The sequence below is a fragment of the Seriola dumerili genome, unplaced genomic scaffold (assembly GCF_002260705.1).
Source record: "Seriola dumerili isolate Sdu_G_001 unplaced genomic scaffold, Sdu_1.0 BDQW01000024.1, whole genome shotgun sequence".
NCBI classification, from domain to species: Eukaryota; Metazoa; Chordata; class Actinopteri; order Carangiformes; family Carangidae; genus Seriola; species Seriola dumerili.
Genome location: NW_019174279.1, coordinates 2,091,668 through 2,113,296, shown reverse-complemented (window position 1 = coordinate 2,113,296; position 21,629 = coordinate 2,091,668). Strand labels below are relative to the sequence as shown.

The 21,629-nt window shown below is 39.6% G+C and overlaps 1 protein-coding gene across 3 annotated transcripts; it reads right to left on the bottom strand.

Annotated features, from left to right (window-relative positions):
- Window positions 1-1,337: 1,337 nt before the first annotated feature.
- On the bottom strand, window positions 1,338-20,197 carry fam135a (family with sequence similarity 135 member A). Of its 3 annotated transcripts, none has more exons than XM_022762503.1 (21): window positions 19,956-20,197; window positions 17,734-17,863; window positions 16,273-16,352; window positions 12,978-13,117; window positions 12,358-12,428; window positions 12,061-12,234; window positions 11,646-11,772; window positions 10,341-10,494; window positions 9,684-9,761; window positions 9,237-9,286; window positions 7,821-7,979; window positions 7,552-7,625; window positions 7,233-7,387; window positions 5,223-7,131; window positions 4,935-5,095; window positions 4,750-4,841; window positions 4,421-4,518; window positions 3,503-3,654; window positions 3,215-3,325; window positions 2,988-3,101; window positions 1,338-2,475 (listed from the first exon to the last, which is right to left on the bottom strand). In XM_022762503.1, the coding sequence occupies exons 2-21, from the start codon at window positions 17,808-17,810 to the stop codon at window positions 2,270-2,272; spliced, it is 4,182 nt and encodes a 1,393-aa protein (XP_022618224.1). In that variant the 5' UTR covers window positions 17,811-17,863; window positions 19,956-20,197; the 3' UTR covers window positions 1,338-2,269. The 3 variants fall into 3 exon arrangements, with proteins under 3 accessions (XP_022618224.1, XP_022618233.1, XP_022618241.1); XM_022762512.1 differs by lacking the exon at window positions 19,956-20,197 and adding an exon at window positions 19,648-19,688; XM_022762520.1 differs by lacking the exon at window positions 9,684-9,761.
- Between the last annotated feature and the right edge of the window lie 1,432 nt (window positions 20,198-21,629).

The following is a 21,629-nucleotide window of genomic DNA, read 5'->3' as shown; positions in this document are numbered from 1 at the left end:
TTCTCAACTGATCCTTGGGGGCCTCTGTAGATGGCTGATCTCTGCAAGAGGCCCACTGTGGCTGAGTTTCAGTGAGACCTGCGGCATGATATCCCATATATCCAACTAGTACTGTGGTCCTGGCTGGAGGCAAGGACCCACGCAGGAAGCTGGATGTGAAATAACTACCCTGGTATTTACAAATTTTAAAGTAAAAAGGCAGACAATTTATTTCTCTGAACGAGCACTGAGTCATGTGAACTTTCATGAACTTTCCTGTAAATAAATTTGTTATATGTTTGCACACGAGCTGTAGTTTTGTAGTTTCTGTTCCTGTTCCATCCTCCTTATAGAGCTTATATATAGATGTTGGTGCATTACCATTTTATTGGCTTCTAGTTCATCACTTAATAATTAGTGATACGTCTGTTTCCAATATCATCAGCTTTTAGTGCAGTTGAAGTGCACGGGTGCCTCATCTGACTGTCAAACCACACCATAAGACCCATTATCGTGGTACTTGTTGCAGTGATGAATATCAGCCCATGAGCACCCGATAGGCCCACTTGTATGTTTTTCTTTTCATATTGGAATAAAAAAATATATATAAATGTTTCTCCTGGGCGTAATAGTGCTTTTTTTTTTTTTTTTAAACAAATAAGCATGTCTATATTTTTGTGTGCTTAGGGGGAAGTGGTTCGTTATCCACCAACTTGTGGAAATAAATCATGTAGCCCTATACAGGATCCAAAGGTTCTTGCCTTCTGATGTCAGTATATGAAATTAAATTATGAAATTATGGCAATTTAAAACTGAAATAGGAGTCCCACATTCACTGTAGGTCTTTGAAAGAGCACATCTTACTCTGACACTGCCATCTGCAGGGCCATTTGCTCCAGTGCAAACACAAAACAAAAAAATTAAAATGCCAGAAAAATCATTGAAATGGCGTCACATTAACAATACAAATTTGGAAATCAAAGTACTGAAGAAACTTTAAGATTACAATTACTTCTACATGTGTGCATTCATTATGAGTCCAATCAAACAACCAACCAAACACAGAGCTGCACATTAATGTAACTCAAAATAATAATAAATTATTAAAATCTTTAAATTAATTGTGACAACTGTTAAAATGAGTTCATTCATTAAAATGATCAAAAACATTTTTCTTTAACTGCAGGAACCTGACTTACAATCATATCTGTCAGCTAAGACCATACAAGTAGGTGATAGGAAATCACTTAGGAACTATTGTCCTGTGTTTAGTGTACCAAACCCTCTGATACCAGAAGAGACACAACTCTGCAAATCGCAAATTAACTAAGGAAAGAAAGAAAGGTCATATAATCAACTTCATTGTATGCATATTTAATGGTAGAGTATGATGATATATAAACAACTGTCCAAGAAACATTTTTTAAATTCCAAGCAATACTTTCCAGTTTAAACACATAAATAATCACCATGATACCAACCAAATACTTTCAATAAAACAAGTTCATTTTACCAACCTGTGCTTTTGCTGAATCATAAGCATTGCTTAAAACCCCTGTAATAAAATGTTGTTATGTTGTAGGCAAAGCTTTATTCTCCCAACACCAGGTTGGGTAAATGTGCAGAATGCAGCAATGGCAAGGGACAGCATAAAGTATTAAGACCAAAGCCAAGGCTGCAAAGTCTGAGCAACAATCCTATTTCAAATGCAAGCTTTGCCTTTAAAAATGATGGAAAATTGTTGATAAAAAAGTAACTTGTACAAATGACCATTTTCAGTACAAAAGCTTTTAAAATGTAGTTGTGGTGCAAATCAATGCAGTGTCTCTTAAAACTGGTGGAAAAACATGGTGCAATGGTGAGGACAGTATGTGCAGACTTGACATGGGCCAGCTCACCAAAACAGCCATTTCATTTTTTTAGCAGCTACATTTCCAGTTCATCATCTAAAATGAATTGAATAACTTGGAGAAAAATAATTAAAAGTAAAAACATAACACTTAAATAACACTGAAAGTATAGCATATGATGAGGGAAATCATTTCCCAAACACAAAAAACAAACAATGTTTTAAAAAATGGCAGTAGAAAAATAAAAATCCACTGTGATTCTAATATAAACATAAAATTAAAGAAACTGTGATTTTGCTCCTATGTCGTTGAAAAGTAAGTATATGTTTTTAAAAACTAAGAGATAATCCAGATACCATAAACAGAATAAGGTTTCGATGCAGTGAGGTATTAGCTCCACATTCCTCTCGTCCAGCCATGTGTTTGATTCTGCCGCAGTTCTACTGAAAGAACTTGAGGCCTGCAACGAGGAAGAACTTCTCCAGGAAGATCTCAGAATCAAGGACGGCAATGTGGGCGGCCCGACCAATAAGGGAGTTGGCTGTGTTGGGCAGGGCATGAATGACATCGTATCGCACGAGATTACAGTCTTTGCTCTGAAGTACTGGTAGCAGCAGGTTCTCAATCATCTCAGCATACACAGGACCTGGTATAGACAAGAGTGCAACAAGCTGAACAGGGCAAGGTTTGATCCATTTGATGCTCTTTAGTCAATTTAAGCCCCTCAGTGTAGATCTGTATAATGGCTTGAGATTTAGTTTGTCGACAAAATTAGGCAATTTAGTGTTGTTTACAGTTAAAGAAAGAAGGGGAAAAAAGAGAGTAAACTGAGGATGGAGAAGTAAAGAAGGCAGGACTGAAAAAAAGAACACCCTCAATTACCCCTTAATAAGTAGCAACATAAATAGTTTTGTCTGTCCAAATGCTTACAAACTGCACTGGAGATTGCAAATGATAAGGAAGAACTGCACTAAATGGGTAAACTAAAGCCCAGCGCCCAACTGTGGCTTGGCATGTCAGAGCCTTTAGGAATTGTTCTGCTTACTTGCTTCTCTACAATTTAGAATCTGAGCAACACCTGTGTGTATTTACCAAAAACATCCTATCCCAACAAGTTCTTACATCACTAGGCGCACCAAAGATATTGCTTCAACTCACCTGTTTGTTTGTCCTTTAGTGCAGTTTTGCACATTTCTATTCGAGCAGAATGATATGGGACATAGCGATCCTGCAGTGACCCCACCAGCACCACATTCTTGAAAAACTGCAGACCTTCAAAAGCAGATCCGTAGAAAAGTTACCTCTACAATCTCATACTCCACATACATAGCTTCAAATGTGTTTGGCTTACAAAAAAACAAAAACAAACAAACAGCAAAGCTAACCAGATTTCTTGCTGAGCTTGTAAAGGAAAGTTTGGCGAGGGTCAGAGTGATCACGGCATGTCAGCTGCAGGAGTGACCCTGACTTTTTCCACTTCTGCATGAACCAGAGCCCTAGGAAGAGAGTTTAACAGTTATTTCACAGGATCCACAACTGCCACTGTGACAGTGAACAGAGAGAGAGAGAGAGAATACAAACATAAGAACTATCAATTAGCTGATAAGAGAAGCATTAGTAGAATCTCTGAAAATCTTTATCTACCAACATTAGTGAAATGCTCTGACACTTACCTGTGTTGACCAGAGCAGAACTGTTGTACAGTGTGCCCAGGTGAGGTCCAGAGAGAGAAAGGAAGGTGTGCAGCCTGCTCAGGTAACATTTAAACCTGGGTCTGCTCAGCACTGAGCGAACTATTAGGTTCCCCAAAGAATGACCCACAAAGCTGCAAATCAAGAATAAGAAGGTTAAAGTGGGATTTATACTCCTTCCCAAACTGCATGTCAGATGGTCAGATATGATCAGAACACACTTCACACTAAAGACTGTGTGATTGGCCGGCTGTGAAGAGGTGAGAGAGGAGCCAGGTAATGTAGTTCCCTCTCAGGTTCTCTTTTATAATTTGTTACACAACAATTTGCAGCACCTTTAATGTGAACTACTGTGTGAAACACTATGAGTGTCTCACTGCAAAACATATTGTTATCACTCTATCACAGCCAGCTTTTCACTCCACCCTTCGGTATGAACAACTGTAAACAAATTGGATTTCAATTGTTGTTGACAGTACGTCTTAACAACTAGTTTTGAGAACCATAAATTGAGCCTTAGAGACTATAAAGACACCAAACAACATTAATATGCAAGTCCTTCAGTGACATACTTTTAGTGTGAGACAACATTTACATAAAAGAATGTTTTGCCTCAGCAATCTAGGTGATGGAAGTGGTCTTAAAAACATGTACATGGCTGTACTTTATGAAAAATCAAAGTGTTACAGTAACTTTTCAACACATTTGTTTACTATGCTGTAGAAGACACATGCTGAGTAGGAGCCTGTTACAGTCTGTATTATCTCAATAGTATGAATATAGTACTTGACATAGATAGTAATTATGCCTTACTGCACCATGCAGCTACTTGATGAATCACTAACATATCCTTGAGTACAGTAAAACTTGAGTCTTTTTCTTCTTATTAAATATTCTTACCTTATCTTTGACACAGTGAGGTTGTATATCTGAATATACTGGACTATTTCATCCAGGAGTCGGTCTGTCATTGACTCAAAGTCAGCAAAGGTGTCATTCTGTAGATGAAAAGAGTATTAAATGAACAGGACAAGAGTATGTTTTGTTGTGTTTCATTCACTAATACTTGTATTAGTGAATCAAACACTAATACTAATACTTGTATCAGTGAATCATGAACAGGCTCAAGGACATGTACCCAATGAACCAAGTTTACCCATTTCCCCAATGTAAAACAGTACAACAGTGATTTTAGACACCAGCAGTGTCTGTGTTTTTAATCCTCTCACCTGGTTCCTCTCAGACATTAGGAAGTCTATACGAGCACCAGGCAGTCCAAGCTCCAGGTAAGTCTTCACCAGTCTTAGGTCTGCACTGTTACCTGCAGCAATAAAGGGAACATGAAAGGCAGAAATTGAATGTTTAAATCCAAAAAAAAAAAAGACTCTAAAGAAACTAACTTAAGGTTTCCTACCGTCCAGGCCGTGGACACAGACTATGAGATGGATGCCTTCTTCACAGCTTTCGTCTTCCTCCAAGCTGAAATAGGGCACAGTGGACGCCAGCTCAGGCACCTCACTGTACAAGAAACCAGGTAGCCTCAGCTGCTTCATTTCTTCCTTGGCCCTGATGAACCTGCACAATCATAATTTAATAAGTTGATGAATTTTAATTTAAAATGTGTGAAACGGGATAATCGTATGCATTAAATATCACATAACATTAAATGGGATTTGAGAGAAAAAAATGCAGGATGACTCACACTTTCATCTGTGGTGTAGGCGCACATTCATACCACCGCAGGCTAGAGGACAGGGAGACAGAGGGACAGGGAGGTCTTCCAAAGCTACACCCAACACTGCTGGAGGCTTGGTTGGAGCAGATGGGAGCTTTTGATAAATCCTTCGTTTCGTGGAGGTAGCCAATTCCAAGCTGTTCAAACAGAAGAGTTGTCTCTTGAGCGGCTGCTTCTCCGGCCCCAGTTCGCTCCTCATCAGCAACGCCATTCACAAAAGCATAGCCATCACCTTCCTCATAGTAACCATTCTCAATCATCTCATGCTCTGTCTCGTCCTCATCCTCCTCAACCTGTGGTCCTGTCTGGATTCCCAGTGTGATAGCAGATGTTTCTACAGGACTGATCTCAGACACATCAGTGCTAGAGCATGAGCCAAAGTAGTTCTCTACCATCCCACGTTTTACCAGGTCAGTGCTACTAGTGGCAGAGTTACTGGAGGGGCAGGCAGTATGGGGTTCACTACGGGACTCTTTAACAGTCCCAGAACCAGCTGCTCCCTCTAGTCCAAGTTCAGAACTGCCTATTAATTTGGAGTCTGTCTGTAAGTCAAAGGTAGGTTTTATAAGTTGGGAATCACATGCACCAGTGTCAGGGGGGCAGGCGGCAGTGATGGCAGGTTTGTTAGTCATATCCCCTGTGAAGACTACACTCTGCTCCTGCACCAACACACTGGACTTCCTGCCTCGGACTTCAGCTCCACTGGAGCCCCTAGAGGAACCTTCGCCCTCATCATCTGAGGGCAAAGAATTGATGGATGTGAGAGAGGACTGGACCCCACTGACTGCACTGGTGCTTTCTGGGTAAAGAATTTCCCCACTGGGCTTTTGCAGAGTGCTTTGCTGAACAGGCCGTGGTGCGGTACTCAAAAGGGGCCTCTCAGGCTGTAGGGCAGCAACACCTGGTTCAGTGACGCCTAGCCCTGCACAAGTCTGCGATCCTGGAACAAGCTGAGTGGCAAAGGAGCTGGGCTCACTCTCAATGCCTGAGTCTGAGAGGCGAGACGAGGCACTGGGGGCTCCTCCATCTGGAAGCCTGATACAATCACTCTTAACCTGTACTGAGACCAGACCGGACTGGATACGCTGTGTAGTCTCTTTACCTGGCCTTTCAAACACAGAGTCCACCACAGACTGTTGTGCATCACAGAGGTCTGTCTGGGTTATCTCAGGAATATTACTACTGATATTTCCATCAGTCCGACATGGTAGAAGAACTGTTACTTTATCCCCTTGGTATGGGTCCTTGTTACTTGGTTTCACCTCAATTTGTTTCAGCCCACCAGACCACTGTGGCAATTTTTGGCCACCCTGGTCAGCCCCAGTACCTGCCTGAGGATTATTCTGTGCAACCAAATTTGTAGGATTTTTAAAGAAACCTTTCTGACAAGCAGCTGTAGTTTTGTTGTCAGCTGCAACAGAATCAACAGCACTGTTTCCAGAATGCGCTGCTGTGGCACCAGAGTCAAAAGTAGAACTAGCATTAGTCCTTAAATAACTGCTTGAGTCTCCCTGTAAGGTATCTCGTTCCTCATCTTGGTTTAGGGGAGCTTCCCCTTCCTTGTACTTTGTGCTGGGGTCACCATAAGGAGCTTTGAGGTTCTTGTAGCCCACCAGAATTACAGAGTCCTTGGAGCCCTGTCTAATCAGCTTCTTGGAGTTCTCAGTCTTTGAATTTTTCTTTAGTTTGACTGACTTGCCTTTAGACTTAGGCGGCGGATCATAGCTGTCTGGCCAGGCATTATCCATAAGGGCACATCGAGACTCAGGTATGGGGCTTGCTGCTGCACTGCAGTCCTTGGAGTTGGTCTTGTCCATTTTACTGGACACTGAGCCAGTCCTTGTATTATGCATGCCTAGCCAGGGTCCATCACGATCTTCATAAACAGAGTGGAACAAAAAAGGCAGGGAAAGTCATTAGTCATTAGTTAGCTTAATGACTTCACGTCTAGTTCAGCAGCAATAATGTGTTACTGACCTTCTGTGATAGAATCCAGGTATCTATCCTCAAAGATGATCGGCAGAGAGCTAACATCCCCATCCAGGTCCGCACATTCCACTGGAAGTGGAGGCAATGACAGGAAGTAGCTGGAGCTTTTGATAGCATTAGTCATCTGCTGGTGACTGTGAGCACTGAGTGGGGTTGGGGGTTAAGGGAGAGTAAGACAGAGAGAGAGAGAGAGAAAAAAAAGTTTTCCCTCAAAGGGCTACAGTATTTCAGACAAGTAACTACTGGCACAGGCTTGACACCAAAAAAACTATTTCACAATCAGGACAAACATGTCACTGCAACTTACTGTAGTTCCTGGTACGCCAGTGCAGATTGTCTTGGATGTTCAAGACAAAAGAAAGCCTCAGCAAATCGCCTTACCTGTAATAGCACCACATTACAGAATATACAGTAAAGATTCAGTCTATAGTATTACTCAGAGTAGAGAAAAAGATAGTAGAATACTCAGAAGTGTAGTCTTGGATGAGTTACCAGATTAAAAAAGGATTATTGTCATTTAAAGATAACTTAATCAGAGATTTAAATTTTAAGATGATTCAAGAAGTTGGGACTCACTCTTTGTGTATGGTGCTCCATAGCTAGTAGGGCAGCAACATGCTCCTGCAGAGACACCACCTCTAGGAACTGTCCCCAAAGAGCCATGAGCAGAGAGCAGAGCTGAGCCAGGTTCATATTTACCAGTTCTGCCAGCTCGTCAGGGGACTCTGCTTTTTGCTAGAAGTACAAAGACACCCAGCAGAGGGCTCAAGTGAGCATATTTCCCTAACATCAGCATAAAGACCAATAGCAGATCTATGCAGTCGGGCTTTGCTTTACAGTACGTAAAATCTGATAAAATATATGTCCCACGATTGTTAACCGATTAATTTGTTGCAGACAATTTCGACATGTGTTTTGTCAGTAGGATCTTCAGATTATTTTAACAATGAGCTAGAGTGAGTTTAATTTTGCCCCGGGAGTTAGTTGTTACTTGGGGGTCACATAAAATAAACCAGAGACCTCTTAAGACTCAAAGATACTAGTGTACTGTTATCCTTAATTTCCTAATATTTTCAATCACCAGAAGCTGCTTGATATAATAAAGTTGCTTGAATTCCATATGAAGTCTCCAAAATAAATGTTAATCTATTCCCGTTCCTGTGTCTGTCTAACCTAATGTACCTGGATATCTAACATGAAGAACTATATTTGGGATTAAAGTGCAATACACCCTAACATACAAGAGCCACTTGACCTGCAAAATGTGCCACTGTGCAAAAACATCTATCACGCCTAATCTAAAGGGGGCTTACCTTTCAGGAACCACTGAAGACTGGTTATTTGAGCTACACAATTATAAAATGCTTCCAGAGTCTGCCCACAAATTCTCTATCAACACGGAGTATTCTGTGCCCTCTTGTCTCCATAATTTGCTGACACACCTTGATTCACTTCACAACTATAAAGAATTGTCATCATTGACTCCTGTTAATCTTTCTGCAATTCAGTATTACTTAATACTAATCAAAGTACTTCCACTTCAATATCCACCAAATACTGCATCCATTGATATATACACTATCCCTCATCCTTGCATAACTATACTTTTTCCTTTCTGTCATCGCAGTACTCTGAGCTCAGTCAGTCTGATTATTTTTTTCTTTTATATGCAGCAACACACTCAATTTGTTTTTGTTGGTAAAGGTGAACATAGAGTGGAAACAAATGGTATGAATAATAATAATAATGGTATTATTTCATTGTAGAGCGCATTGATTCGCGCAGCCCCTCCTTGCCCACCCAACCTGTGCTGCTGTGGGAGAACAAGCTAGGGCAGAAGCAACAGGTGAGATTGACAGCAAGCACAGAGTCAGAGCTGTATACAGTATTGCTCAGTTACTTATTTATTTGTCACAAAGTACTTGGCAATTGAAGAATTTCCAGCGGAGCACCTTATATACGCTATAGTTTAATAATAAAGAAAGTTCTTACCTTGACTTGTTCACATAAGTCAGCTAGACGGGCCTCTAAGTCAAGTTGCTCTGAGGAGGCAGAGGAACAGTATTAATAAGACTCACTTTTATAATTTATTGAAGTATGAATGAAGTATGCTGAAGGTTTTATGAAGAACCTGTAATACAGACTGAATCAGGAAGTAGTGTCAGACAGCATTGGTGTCAGAAAGTACTTTTTATATGACATGACCAGAGACAGTCTACTAATTCTACAGTATCACTGTTAGAAGACTTTTTGAGCAAGGCCAGAAGGAAAGACAGATTGAGAATATATACAATAATGAAAAGATGACATGACAGCAGTGTGAGTATATTGTCTCTGGAAAGTAGGACATGGTGTTTTCTACAAGAAGGAAACTGGAGTGAAGAGGAAAAGGGAGAGAAAGGCAGGCTGATTTGAGGAACTGTAAGGGTCAGGACATACCTATGTAGACGTGCCTTTGACTTCGGGGATAGGGTCTTCTGAGTACTCTCTCATATAGGACTTGCATGCTGGGCTTGGCTAGTAAGATTGCACATATAGGCATGTTTAACCTTTTTATTATTTGGTCCTCTTGGATGGGTTAATATCTGTCCACTTGTGTGGATTAGGTTTGGTGAGCCATAGTTACAATGTTAAATTGTGTTTGGGAGCTGTTACAATTTGGCTTTAGTCTACTGGTTAACAGACTTATCTGTTGAATGCAAATATGATTTTGTAAGTTTAATGAACTACAGATTAGTCAACCACAATTAGATCCCTAAATTAATTTAATGGATTGCTGATTGTGTAGTTTGTTTAAAGGGTAGAATATGTGTAGGGATCAGGTGAAATGACATGAGAACACAACAAACTTGCAATTATGTGAGAAACACCAAAAAGACAAAACAATGAAAATCAATCAAATCAAAAAATGAATCAGAAGATATTATACTGAATAACCTTGAAAATGCTTGTTTCTTCTCAGTGCTTGTAATAAAAAAAGAAAAAAGTAAAAGGCAGTGTTGCAGAGCTATATTTAAATAAGTGTGATTTAGGATTATATTGCTTAACAACCCCACACTCTGACATGAGTTGATGTGAAGCCACAATGCAGAATACCTAGTTCCATACGATGGGAGGAGGGCAGGTCCTTGGTTATAGAGGTGAAGTAGCCAAAGAGGCCCTGGTAGGCAAGCAGGAGATTGGAGCAAAGGTTTTGGTGCAGACTGAAGGCATGCTGCAGACAGTGGTCAGATACCAGGAATGTTCTGCCCTGAGGGATCAAAAGGGAAACAGAGAGGAGCCAATAGATGGTTTAATTCTGTAAACAATATTACTGCTGTTCTGGACACCCTAGCACTTGTAAACGTTTGATTTGTAGCCACTGCCATTAGAAAAGACAAACTCTCAGAGAAAGTAACATGATCTCTGTGGTGTTTGCCAATTTAAATTCAGACTTTTTTAATTAAATACATTATATCTAAAGTCAGTAGTCAGAACTGAATTTAGTGAGGAAACATTTTTGTAGTGTAATGAGATCCAGTAAATATACTGGATAAACGGCTGTTAAAAAACATTATTCTTGTTAATGAATTCAGCACAGATTTATGTATAACAGCATAGACTTCTTCTATAGAAAAGAAAGTGGTTAAAAATGTATGCCACTACACACTGTAGGCCTCATTACTCTGATATTACAGTAACCACTGCAGCCCTATAAATCACAACAGATTAACTGCCAGTTATTTCCAACCATTTATTTTGTGTGTAATATCTACATGGCAATGCTTTATAGTGACTTCTGTACAGATCCCTGAAGTGAACTGAAAAGTGGTCGATGGGTTGTTATACTTGAGCTGCTCATTAGTGATGCTTCAAGGAGAGATGAGGAACATTGCCTCTGTTCCGTCTGAATAACTCTGGTACATTCACACCACTGCATCTCAGGGGCAGCTCCGGCTGTCTACCTTTCTCTGTCAGGAGAGGCCAATTACTCCTGGCCAAATGTGACAGTGGTCTGATAGTTTCCACGTCGTCTGCCCGATCTGTCAACAGCCTGACACATCTCCCCATGATTCATATGCAGTGAATGGAACAAAGCATTCTACCTGGGGTGTAGAACTGTCAAATCTGGGTCCACAGTCATGTCCATGTAATCAAAGCTTGTATTACTGACTACCCTTTCTCAAAGAATACATACCAGGATCTTTTTATCCTTTCATCTTTATTTCTCCCTCATAAAAAGGAAAACGATCTCTTTAGTATTATTAAGTTTATGAAAGTCATTTGCTTTTTATCAAGTACTTAATTTTGTAAAATTATGCATTAAGGCATCTTTCTGACTTTTAGTGGCTTGTAAAAATTAAAAAAAAAAAAAAAAGATTGCCAAAGACATGATCTTTTCTATAAAGGGGCTTCACTTACATCTGGTGATACTTGCTTGACATAACTGCTGCCGAACACCACGTTCTCCAGAGGTGGGATGACTGAGTCTTTGCTCTGTGCTGGAGCGTTGCGGTTAAGCCATGTGGTTTTCACTGGTCGAGGAAAACTAGGTAAACACATGGAGTGAAATCAAACTCAGCTCATCACTGCGAGAATTTACAGCGACATGTCTGGACAGGTTTCCTCTACTTCTTATTCACTGTTCGACTGCAATGTTGAATTTGTAAAGGTTTGTGTTGGAATTTACTGCAAACAGGAATAGTATATGACAGGATGGACATTTATGTAAGTGCTCCAACAGCTGTGCGTGAATATATAACTATACTGGAGTGCAAAGCAATGACCCTCTTCTGTGAGTGTCCACATGTTTTCTTGGGTTAGGTGGCAGTCTGACCTGATAAGGGGCTGATGAAGTGCCACTAGGGAGGCATGGATGGCTACAGAGATGACAGACAGGTGGAAGTAGTCAAACATGACATTGATGTGTTGGTGGATGCCTCGCTGAAGGCTAAAGTGCAAACGAAGTGTGCGGCCACTGATATTCTGTAAAGAGCTCGGATCATCTGGCCTGTGGAAATTAAATAAGGAAGACACAGAAGACCCTATTAGTGTCGCATTTGCATTAGAGATGAAAATATCAAATTCACAAACACTACCACAAGTGCATGCAGTTAAATGTTGCAACACCTACGTGTAATCACCATCTGTGAAATATAAATCCAAGAAGAGCTGGAAATCCATGTCATTGAGGGACTCCTCCACCTGAGGATATTGAGAAAAAGTGGAGAGAGTTAAACAAAAGCAAAGGACGTCCCAACTATATCTTCAAAATCTGTAAAAATACCCATCAACATATTTTCTATTTGATGGTATCAGCTCTAATAAGCCTAATACATTTTGAAACTTTTGGTTGGCGTGACCTATGCCATGAGGGCACACAGGTTATCAAAACACTCCAATGTGCCCTGATAGAGCAGTGGAACCTCCACCATAAAAGAGGGTTTCTTAAGTGAGTAAACTGCTGAGCAGCACAAACAAGCAAGTAAAAGCAATTTTGACAAATATATTCATCCTGACAGCTACACTGTTCTGAGTTAATTACAAAAAAAAACTCCTTTGTCTCCAAAGTGCTGCTGTCAGACAAACTCATCTCAATTGGATTGGATTTCACTACACCGAATGTGCAGATAACAGTGGCATTATAAATATAAGATTGGGGCACATATACACAAATATTTTGGATTGGGGCCAAGGGAAGAGAAAAAAAAAAAAAAAAATCTGGTAAAATCACCACCTCAGTCTCAAACATACCTTCTTCTCATCTAGCAGCATCATCACTTTGAAGAGGAGGACATCGTTGACCACAACCTCTTCATTCTTGTACAGGATTTGGAAAGTTTTGCTGCAGATAACATCATCTTGGACTGAAGCCGGAAATGCCAGATCAGAGCCTAGACAAAAACCACTTTGATTAGCTGTGGGTAGACTGAGTGATCATAGCCAACCTGTTTGCATTAGAATTTGCCTGTGTAACCTCAAGAAACATATGATCTCTGAACCATTTATATTGTGTGACAGGTGTTGTTACACATGGCTGACAGTGCAAAATATGCAGAGAAATCTAGAGGGATTTTTCAGATTTAAATATAAATAATAAATCTGGGTACAAGAATTTGGATGCTTGTTTCTTATTAAATTGTTAATGAAATCAGATTTTTATGAATCAAAGCTGAAATAATGAGACACAGTCAGCCCAAGAACTTGATGATTGAGCATTAAGACCAGGTCAAATAAGGCAGAAGTAGGGTTTGAACCCTCAGCCTTTGGATTGAGAAAAACTCCTCACCATCACATCCTTATCAAAGTCAGTGTTGAGTGCATGCATAGACAAAAATATATAAATGTGTAATTCCACAAAGTTTTTAACAGACAGGATACATTGTGAATTGAATGCATTTTTCAGTTTACATACTTAGGTTAAGTGTATACTTTTAGCACAATCTGATCTACATATTGTAAAATTGAGATGAACAGTTTAAGAAATACTATGTGTATGTATGTAATTGTATTCATTCATATGTTCTCTTGGTGAAGATAATGGTTGCTTGTCAAGAGCTTCAGCTTTGTTGTGTTTACAGGACAAGAGGTTAGAATAAGCCCTCTGATCAGTACATATTCTTCATCCTGTCATGATGAACTGAGGGCAGAATGGGAGCTACAGTGACTCACTAATGTGAAGCAGTATTACAAGACGGGGCAGGCTAGGGGTAGCTGATTAGCATGCTAACTTCAGTTAAAAAAAAAAAGAAAAAGAAAAAGAAACAAAACAAGAATTAAAATTATCACTGGACTAAACAAACCAAACACCTTCCATCTACCCAGTACTGTGCACCTCTCCCACTCCCCCTGCTTATTCCAAATAAACAGAACAAAAACAATAGGGTTCCTGCAGCTTCGCTTCTTGGACCCTTAATGACAGATAAGATAAATAAGCCAACCTACAGGTAATGGTTATCTTATAACCTGTGCCTGGGATATCTTCTACATTAACGATGAAAGTGTAGCTGTTTCCCATTTACTCTACTGAACGATATTAACATAAGTCATAAAAAAGGAAAATAAAACATTTAAGAACTGGAATCCCATACTCTCTTGATGATCCTCTGTATTTATGAATGAAAGAACTGAGTGCTTAGTGCGAAAGGAGCAGTGCAGGTCTCTAAGAAAGGGGACGGGGCATATACACAAAGCCTTAGAGAAATACTGAGAACAAGGAGTGGCCTGTGAGATTAGCCAGTGCCCTACCAGCTCCCTGCCAACAAAACAATAAGTGAACCAAATCTGCAATAACACAATAACAATAATTAGTTTCACTGAAACAGCACTAATATCTCAGAGCTGAAATGAAATTCTAGTAAACATGCAAGTCTACCTGAAGTATAAGTATGTCTTAATTGATGTCACCTACATTTACAGGGAAATAACCAGAAGTCTAATAACACAAGCAGCAGGGCATTACTTTATGTATACTGCAGGTTACTGAAATATTATTTTAATGGCTTTAATTGGAGAACTGAGGGGAAAGAGGCAAGGATTAGTTTTGACCAAGTGGATCCACAAAGTGTACCTGGTAAACTAGAGAAAGCAGCGCTCCAACAGTTTGGTCATTTCCTGACCTTGAAACTCGCTTTGCCCTTCTTTGTGGTATTTTGGTGCAGACTGTATGGTGCACAGGTGTGAGGATAGGTCCAAACAGGTGGGAGATTCATTCAAATGAGGCACCTAAAACCGTGTAGTTGATATTTTGGTGGAAAATATGTCTTTGTGCTGAGAATAGACATCTCAGAACCACGTCTATTTCTGGTGTAATGGCAATTTGCTGCCACTGGTGATTTTATCAAAAATAGCAAATTAAGTACACACAGCAAATGTACAGCAATGATGGCATATTGCTTAAAATGGAAATAAACCATTTTAACTCAATCACTCCCCAGCAAGTAGAACCATTGAAATTGGCATAAAATATTAACCTTTATTGTGTTCTAAGCAGGAATGTCAGTAAAATCAGTCTGCATTTATCTATAAATTAGAGTGATTCTTCTAGCATCTGTTGTCCATAACTGCTTTATACTGTATGAAAAGCTTCTTCAGTTCATTAAATCCCTGCAACCGTCTGAAGGCAGCAAGACACATCAATTAATAAATCTGTAGCCTTTGATTTGATAATTGCTGCGCCAGAGCAGTGCCATTGTGCATGGCTGTCCACTCTGTCTTAATTTTATTAAATCACGTACATATGGCATCAGGCTGCTACAAAATAACCCCAAACAATACTCCACACGTCAAACCGGGCCGTTATGACTCAGTATTTTGTTTTGTCAGTGAGATATGTCAGATGTCCTGTGTGTCATTGCCTCTATTCCAACTTTGTCTTTTAGAAAAAGTAGCATGTCATCTTTTATTCTTGAAATGCATTATGTTGCAAAAATATAATTTGCTGGTATAATGTGAACATTCATGACATAAAATAGAGACAAAACTGAAAGAGCATTGGATTGATGAATAGCTTTATCAACATTTTTTATTACTTATACAATAATATTATAATTTAATTATTATCTATATAATTATTATTATTTCTATAACTATTTATTATTATCATCAATGTACAAATTAAACAAAACCCACACCATCTCCCTCTCAATGCAAACTTCAGCTGCTGTCTGTGCTGCTTTACACCATCCAGACAACAACATGATTTCTTGGAGAAGCCTCTTTCCATTTATTCAGCTGTTGTCGTAATGCGTCATTGTGATTAGCACAGCTGTTTCAGAGCTGTTAGACCAGTGATATTAGCGGCTTAGAGTGAATTTATTTATCACCACACCCTCCAATTTATATTCCACCTCAGCCAACCCTTTTGCACAATGCACTACTGCAACTCCATGATCCAAAATAGCAGGTGTGCTTGAGATGCCCACACAATCCATGCACCTAGGACATACCACTTTGCACTTGTTGTTACACTTGTGTGGTTAAAATAGGGCCCTCCGAGTAGTGGGAATAAAACTGTGTATATTGGACACATGTACAAAGATTCATTTACCTCCCGGGTGAAGTAGACTGGTCTCAACTTTATGTGGGACTCGGGGTGGCACCTTCAGACTGGCACGGATTTGGTAGAACCTGAAAATACAGACAAATTGAATTCAAATTAATACTGGTATGAAAAGATAGCAGTATTAATTTGGTCCAAAGCACCATTAAAAGCTCTGTGAAAGGAGAACACGCCACACAGGTTAGGTACAAGTGCCTCTGCTTGCAAAATGATACACCTTTCATGAATGAATAATGAGCACTTTCTTTTGCAGTCAGTCATGTAGTAAACCTGAGCTCTTAAAGCACTGATGAGCTGGGAGAATAGAGCAGGAGTTTTATCTCAGCACAGTGGAGTATTAGTACACCACTTCTGTTAAAAAAAAAGAAAAGAGTTTGCAGGTGTTTAAGACCATTGCTGTTAGAGCTGTTAAGTTTTTTTCAATGGAACATGGTAAATTCTGTGTTTGTTGGACACCTTACTACTAGGTATTTGCAAGAACCATACCACATAGTGCCACAACTAGAGCTATATCAGGGAGCAGGAACTGACAGCTTAACTCATAGAGGAAATCTACGCCTTAGCTTGTGTCCTGTTGAAGAGCATACAAGCACCTGACAGCTACACAGTTTTTTTAGTGTAAAATACACTTGAATGTGAGCTCTCCTCCATGAAACAACAAAGGTCTGCCTGTTGAGTCTGAAGTGGTTACTTGAAGCTGAAATTTTATAATCTCTGCTGTCCATATCAGACCTTTGTTATACCAAACATATTATGGGCTTTTCAAAAGAAACAGAGGTCCATGAATCAAATTTTACCATCTTTAGTTTTACCACAGTTATACACATTTCTTTTGTCCCTGCAGCTCTATGATGATCAAGATACAAATTTAAATTAAGTGAGTCAGAAAAAAGAAGCTCCTCCACACCTGTGCCCATGTGGTACACTTCACCGCAATTCTGAAAACTTTTCTTAAAATGATCTAGGTTTATTACTTGGTACTTTAAAAAAAAAAAAAAAAAAAAAAAAAAAAAAAACACTGGCCAGTTACTGTAAACATTTACCTTTGGATCTTTACCTATAACAGTCACTGTGACATATAGGAGAACGTCATCAGCTTACACAAATATACAAAATAGTATACCCAAGCACTGTTGAGCATATTCTTTGCTGTCTGTACAAAGAGCATTTTTGAGGCCCCTGGAGGTCTAAACAAGATCAACTACTATCGTAGACTGGCTGGGACACTTGCAAAATACACCTGGTCCACTTCTACAAGCTGAAAACCAAAGCTTGTTCAACTCTCCTCAAAGCCAACCTATGTTTAACTAGCAAGGTAAACTTGTCTGTGATGTATGCTAAAGAAAGAAAGTTATTTGGTAAAGCATTAATGAATTCCCACCTGCTTGAAACACATTCCAAAAAGGGAAGAGAACATTAGGTATGTAGAGAAAATGAGACAATCCTCACCCTCTTTGGAACAGGTCCACATTGTAGAACTTGTGGAGTTCCACAGAGAACTCCACTGTGGCCTGAACTTCAGTCATCTTGGTCTCTACAGGCAGAGGTGCCTTACATCATCTGGGATACACCTGTAGGCCTACAGGCAAGAGTTATCTCATTAGTCTTTTCAGCTCCAGAACTCTTAAAAAAAAAAGCAAAAAAAAAGCAAAAAGAAATACAGTATTTTCAAGTACAGACATATTGATAAATATCACAATACAATTTCAGTTACATTACTTGCTTGCTAAAATCATCCCCCTAACTCACACAAGTCCTATTATCTTCAAAAGATCAGAGGCCAATCATAATAAGAAAATATCAGCAGTCATACAGTCACAAGATGACTGTAGACTATATGTTTAAGCTGTAAGAGTTGGGTTATGGTCAGTTTTTCAGGACAATTATTACTAGGGCATGAGGCTTACATTTAGTATAGGAGGCAGTCTGTCCTCTGGGTCTAATTTGTTAACAGCCCAGATAATTATAGCATTAGTATGACTGGGTAGAGGAAAATACTATGAATAACATCACATAAATAGGCATGAAACATAATATTACCAATTTATAATGTTAGAAATAAACACAGACAGCCTTGGCATTATACATTTTTAACTCAAGCTTTATTAAGACCTAATTAAGTAAAAGGCCATTGAGCTGTTTTTGGCTGTAGTAGGGGCAAAATAAAACTGGCAAAAGCAATCATACAGACGCTCCCTAAATTAGTCATGTATGAAATGAATAAATTATCCACCAGGAGACAACATGTCATTGTGCTCATGTCAGTGGAAACCAATATGAGACACAATAGGCCACCATGAATTTGACCTCATTGACACAAGATGCCTGATACAGAGAAAATAGTACCAGGTTATGTTAATATCCAAATGTGCCTTCCTTCCTAGAAGAAGTGATCTTTAAAAGCTGTCAGCTAAAAACAAATGACACTGGGCAGGCACAGAGGACACACAAAGATAAATGAATTAGGCTATCTCTGGCAGATTTATGCTTTAACTTAGGTGTTAATTCCATTTACTAATACCTTGCAATAACCACTTTATAGTTACTTTACAAAAAGTGACACAAATTATTCAGACAATTCACTCATACAAATCAAGTGACCAATTACAATTTATACCAATCTAAATTATATAAAATCTGTCACAGCTGCTTGTGTTGATCTTACTTTGATACTAAGCTGCAAAGTCTAAAATACTGTCAGGGGAAGGAAGAAAAAATGTACATAGTTTCACGGATCGCATGCAGAGATATGTAAATGTTTACAGAAGCAACAAAGCTAAGAAGTAGTCAAAAATAGCTAATTTACATTTCGGGTCAACATCACAGGTTTTGTGATCCGTGAAGGTCTGACGTTGAGATAAGGGGTCGTCAGAGCAACTCGTTTATCAGGTTTTGTCTTTAGCCACTTATGTAAAGGTTACCGATATGGCTAATATAAAAGGTGAAGTAAGGCGTCGACTGGTTGGTACGCTGACATGTCACTGTCAATAAACCTGCTAACCAGCCGGATAGACATTCACTGAAACGTTTGTTTGTGTATAGCCTCACAATTAATACAAAACAGTCATTTGCAAAAAGCCACAGCCATTCAAAATGTCACAGTTCCCAACCAAAATCCGACAGTTGGCGACAAGGAAATGTAACTGGCACTTGAGAAAATTCAAGCCAATAACCCAACTCGGAGAAAGTAATATTAATACATCTGGTCTTATTAGAAATATACATATGACGAGGCCTTAACAAACATCGGCTCATTCTGTTTTTTAAAAAAAAAAATTTAAAAAAGGGAACCTTTATGTCAACAGTTCAAATCCAAAACTGAAACAGCCCAATTCAGAAACCACAGTTTAAGTTATAACTTACCTACACAGTTTTGGTGCTACTATTACAGTGAGTGAGGTGATAAAGGTCCCTAGCTAGTGGGCACAATCTCGGCAGGGAGATCCTTTGAGTTACAGGTGGGAAGCTACCAAAACATTTCAGTGAGGGCCCACTAAAGGTGAGGAACGATCCGTCAAAAACATAACAAGGCATATTTGAACGGACCAACGGAAAAAGTCTCACTTGATAGCCAGTTAGCTAGCCGTTGCAGTTAGCGTATGGTTAGCCACCCACCGCACAGTTGTCACCGGGTCTAACACTGGCCGCACAGCCGAGCTAACGCTACTCACCATTGCGCTGGTAAGCTAACATTAGCTAGCTAACCAATGTTAGCTCCAATTTCAGTCCTCTCGTCGTCCTTTCGCTATGCGGTGATGACAGAAAACAGTACTCTGCGGACTCGCTCACTTCCTAGTTACAGGAGGGACGCCCTTAACACGATACGCTGGACAGACTGGCCATGTATCTCTCCGGGTATTGCCGTCTGCTAGCTGTCGAGCTAACTGTGCTCAATCTGAAGAGCTGACAGCGGGCGCTGCTCCAGCTGCACACTGATGAACATTTAACTGCGCGTTACTGCACATACCAGAGGCGCAGCTGACGCCACATGCAAAGTTGCTACCTGTAAATGTGACATTGGAGAGTAGGATACAATATTCTTAAAGGATTTTACAATAAGTTTTAATTATTTAAACCTATTCGCATTGTGTGAATGACTTCTACAATTTGAGGTTTGTTTGTTTGGCTCCTTTGATAGGCTGGATAAAGCTATGTAGATAGATGTCTGATATATTTTTCTCTATGATGTGCTTTTTTTTCCTCCCTTTTGCCTGAGTTTGCAGACCTACTGTGAATAGGCTTAACCTGCCAATAAAGAGGGATTTAGTGCTGTCCTCTGCAGTATGTGCAGTGAGTTCTGGCTGTAATAAGTCCAATTTAACTTATTGGTGCTAGCAGAGGCCAATCAACTTATTGCTTGAAATAAGTAATAAATGGCAGGGTATGAGGAGGAAATGGGGTTTGTTCTTAAACCCAGTTCCCTGTGCAAACAAATTCCCTGTGAAGACATCATGCAAGCTGGGTTTCCTGGTAATAAACACAATGCTTCTATGGATTCTGGATGTTATCACTACAATGGAAAATATGTGTATTTCAGGCATAGCCTCCTTTTTTATGCTTCTTGGCCTGTAAGAGCAAACACAGCCTGAATTGCACCTTAGTCAGCGTCTCTTGATTTTCAGTTTCACTGCACTGGAAACAATGCTGTCCGAATACCATGCAACCATAGAGATCACAGAAAATGTAGAGCCCAGGAGTGCTGGGCAAATAAAGCCACAACAGGGTAACATTATCGGTTTCACAGCTAATGTAAATGTTATCACTTATAATACACAATCATGAAAATAGAACTACAAATCATGACAGTGACTGCGTGCTTGAAGAATGATTAAGATTAAATCCAAGGTGGGTGCAGGAGAACTCCAGTGGAATGCAGAGTTGACACTGAAGAGTGTTGACTCACTCCCCCAAATAAATGTCAAGCAACAGTCAAGCCTATAAGAGACCCCTCACTGTGACCTGGAGTTTTTCACTCCTGCTGAGGGAGCAGATATACAGGGTCTCATCTGGAACCCATTCTGAAGAAACATCCAGCAGCAGGTGCTTTTTCATTTCCGGATCAAGCAATGAAATGGGTGGAGTCAAAAGGTAAATAACTCACTTAATAGTGACTGTATACATAATGTGATGTGTCATTTAACAGTATTGTGCAAATTATTACATTTACTCAATCATAGCGCATATTAAGATGTTCCATTTCTGATTGTATTCCAGAAATATCCTTCTGTACTCATTGTGCTGCTGCTATGTGATCCCAGAATATCTGTGCACTGGACTTCATTCACAGAGTAAGTAGTCTTCTGCAGCGAGATAACAATCATACGAGAAGACAAAGTAATATGAAC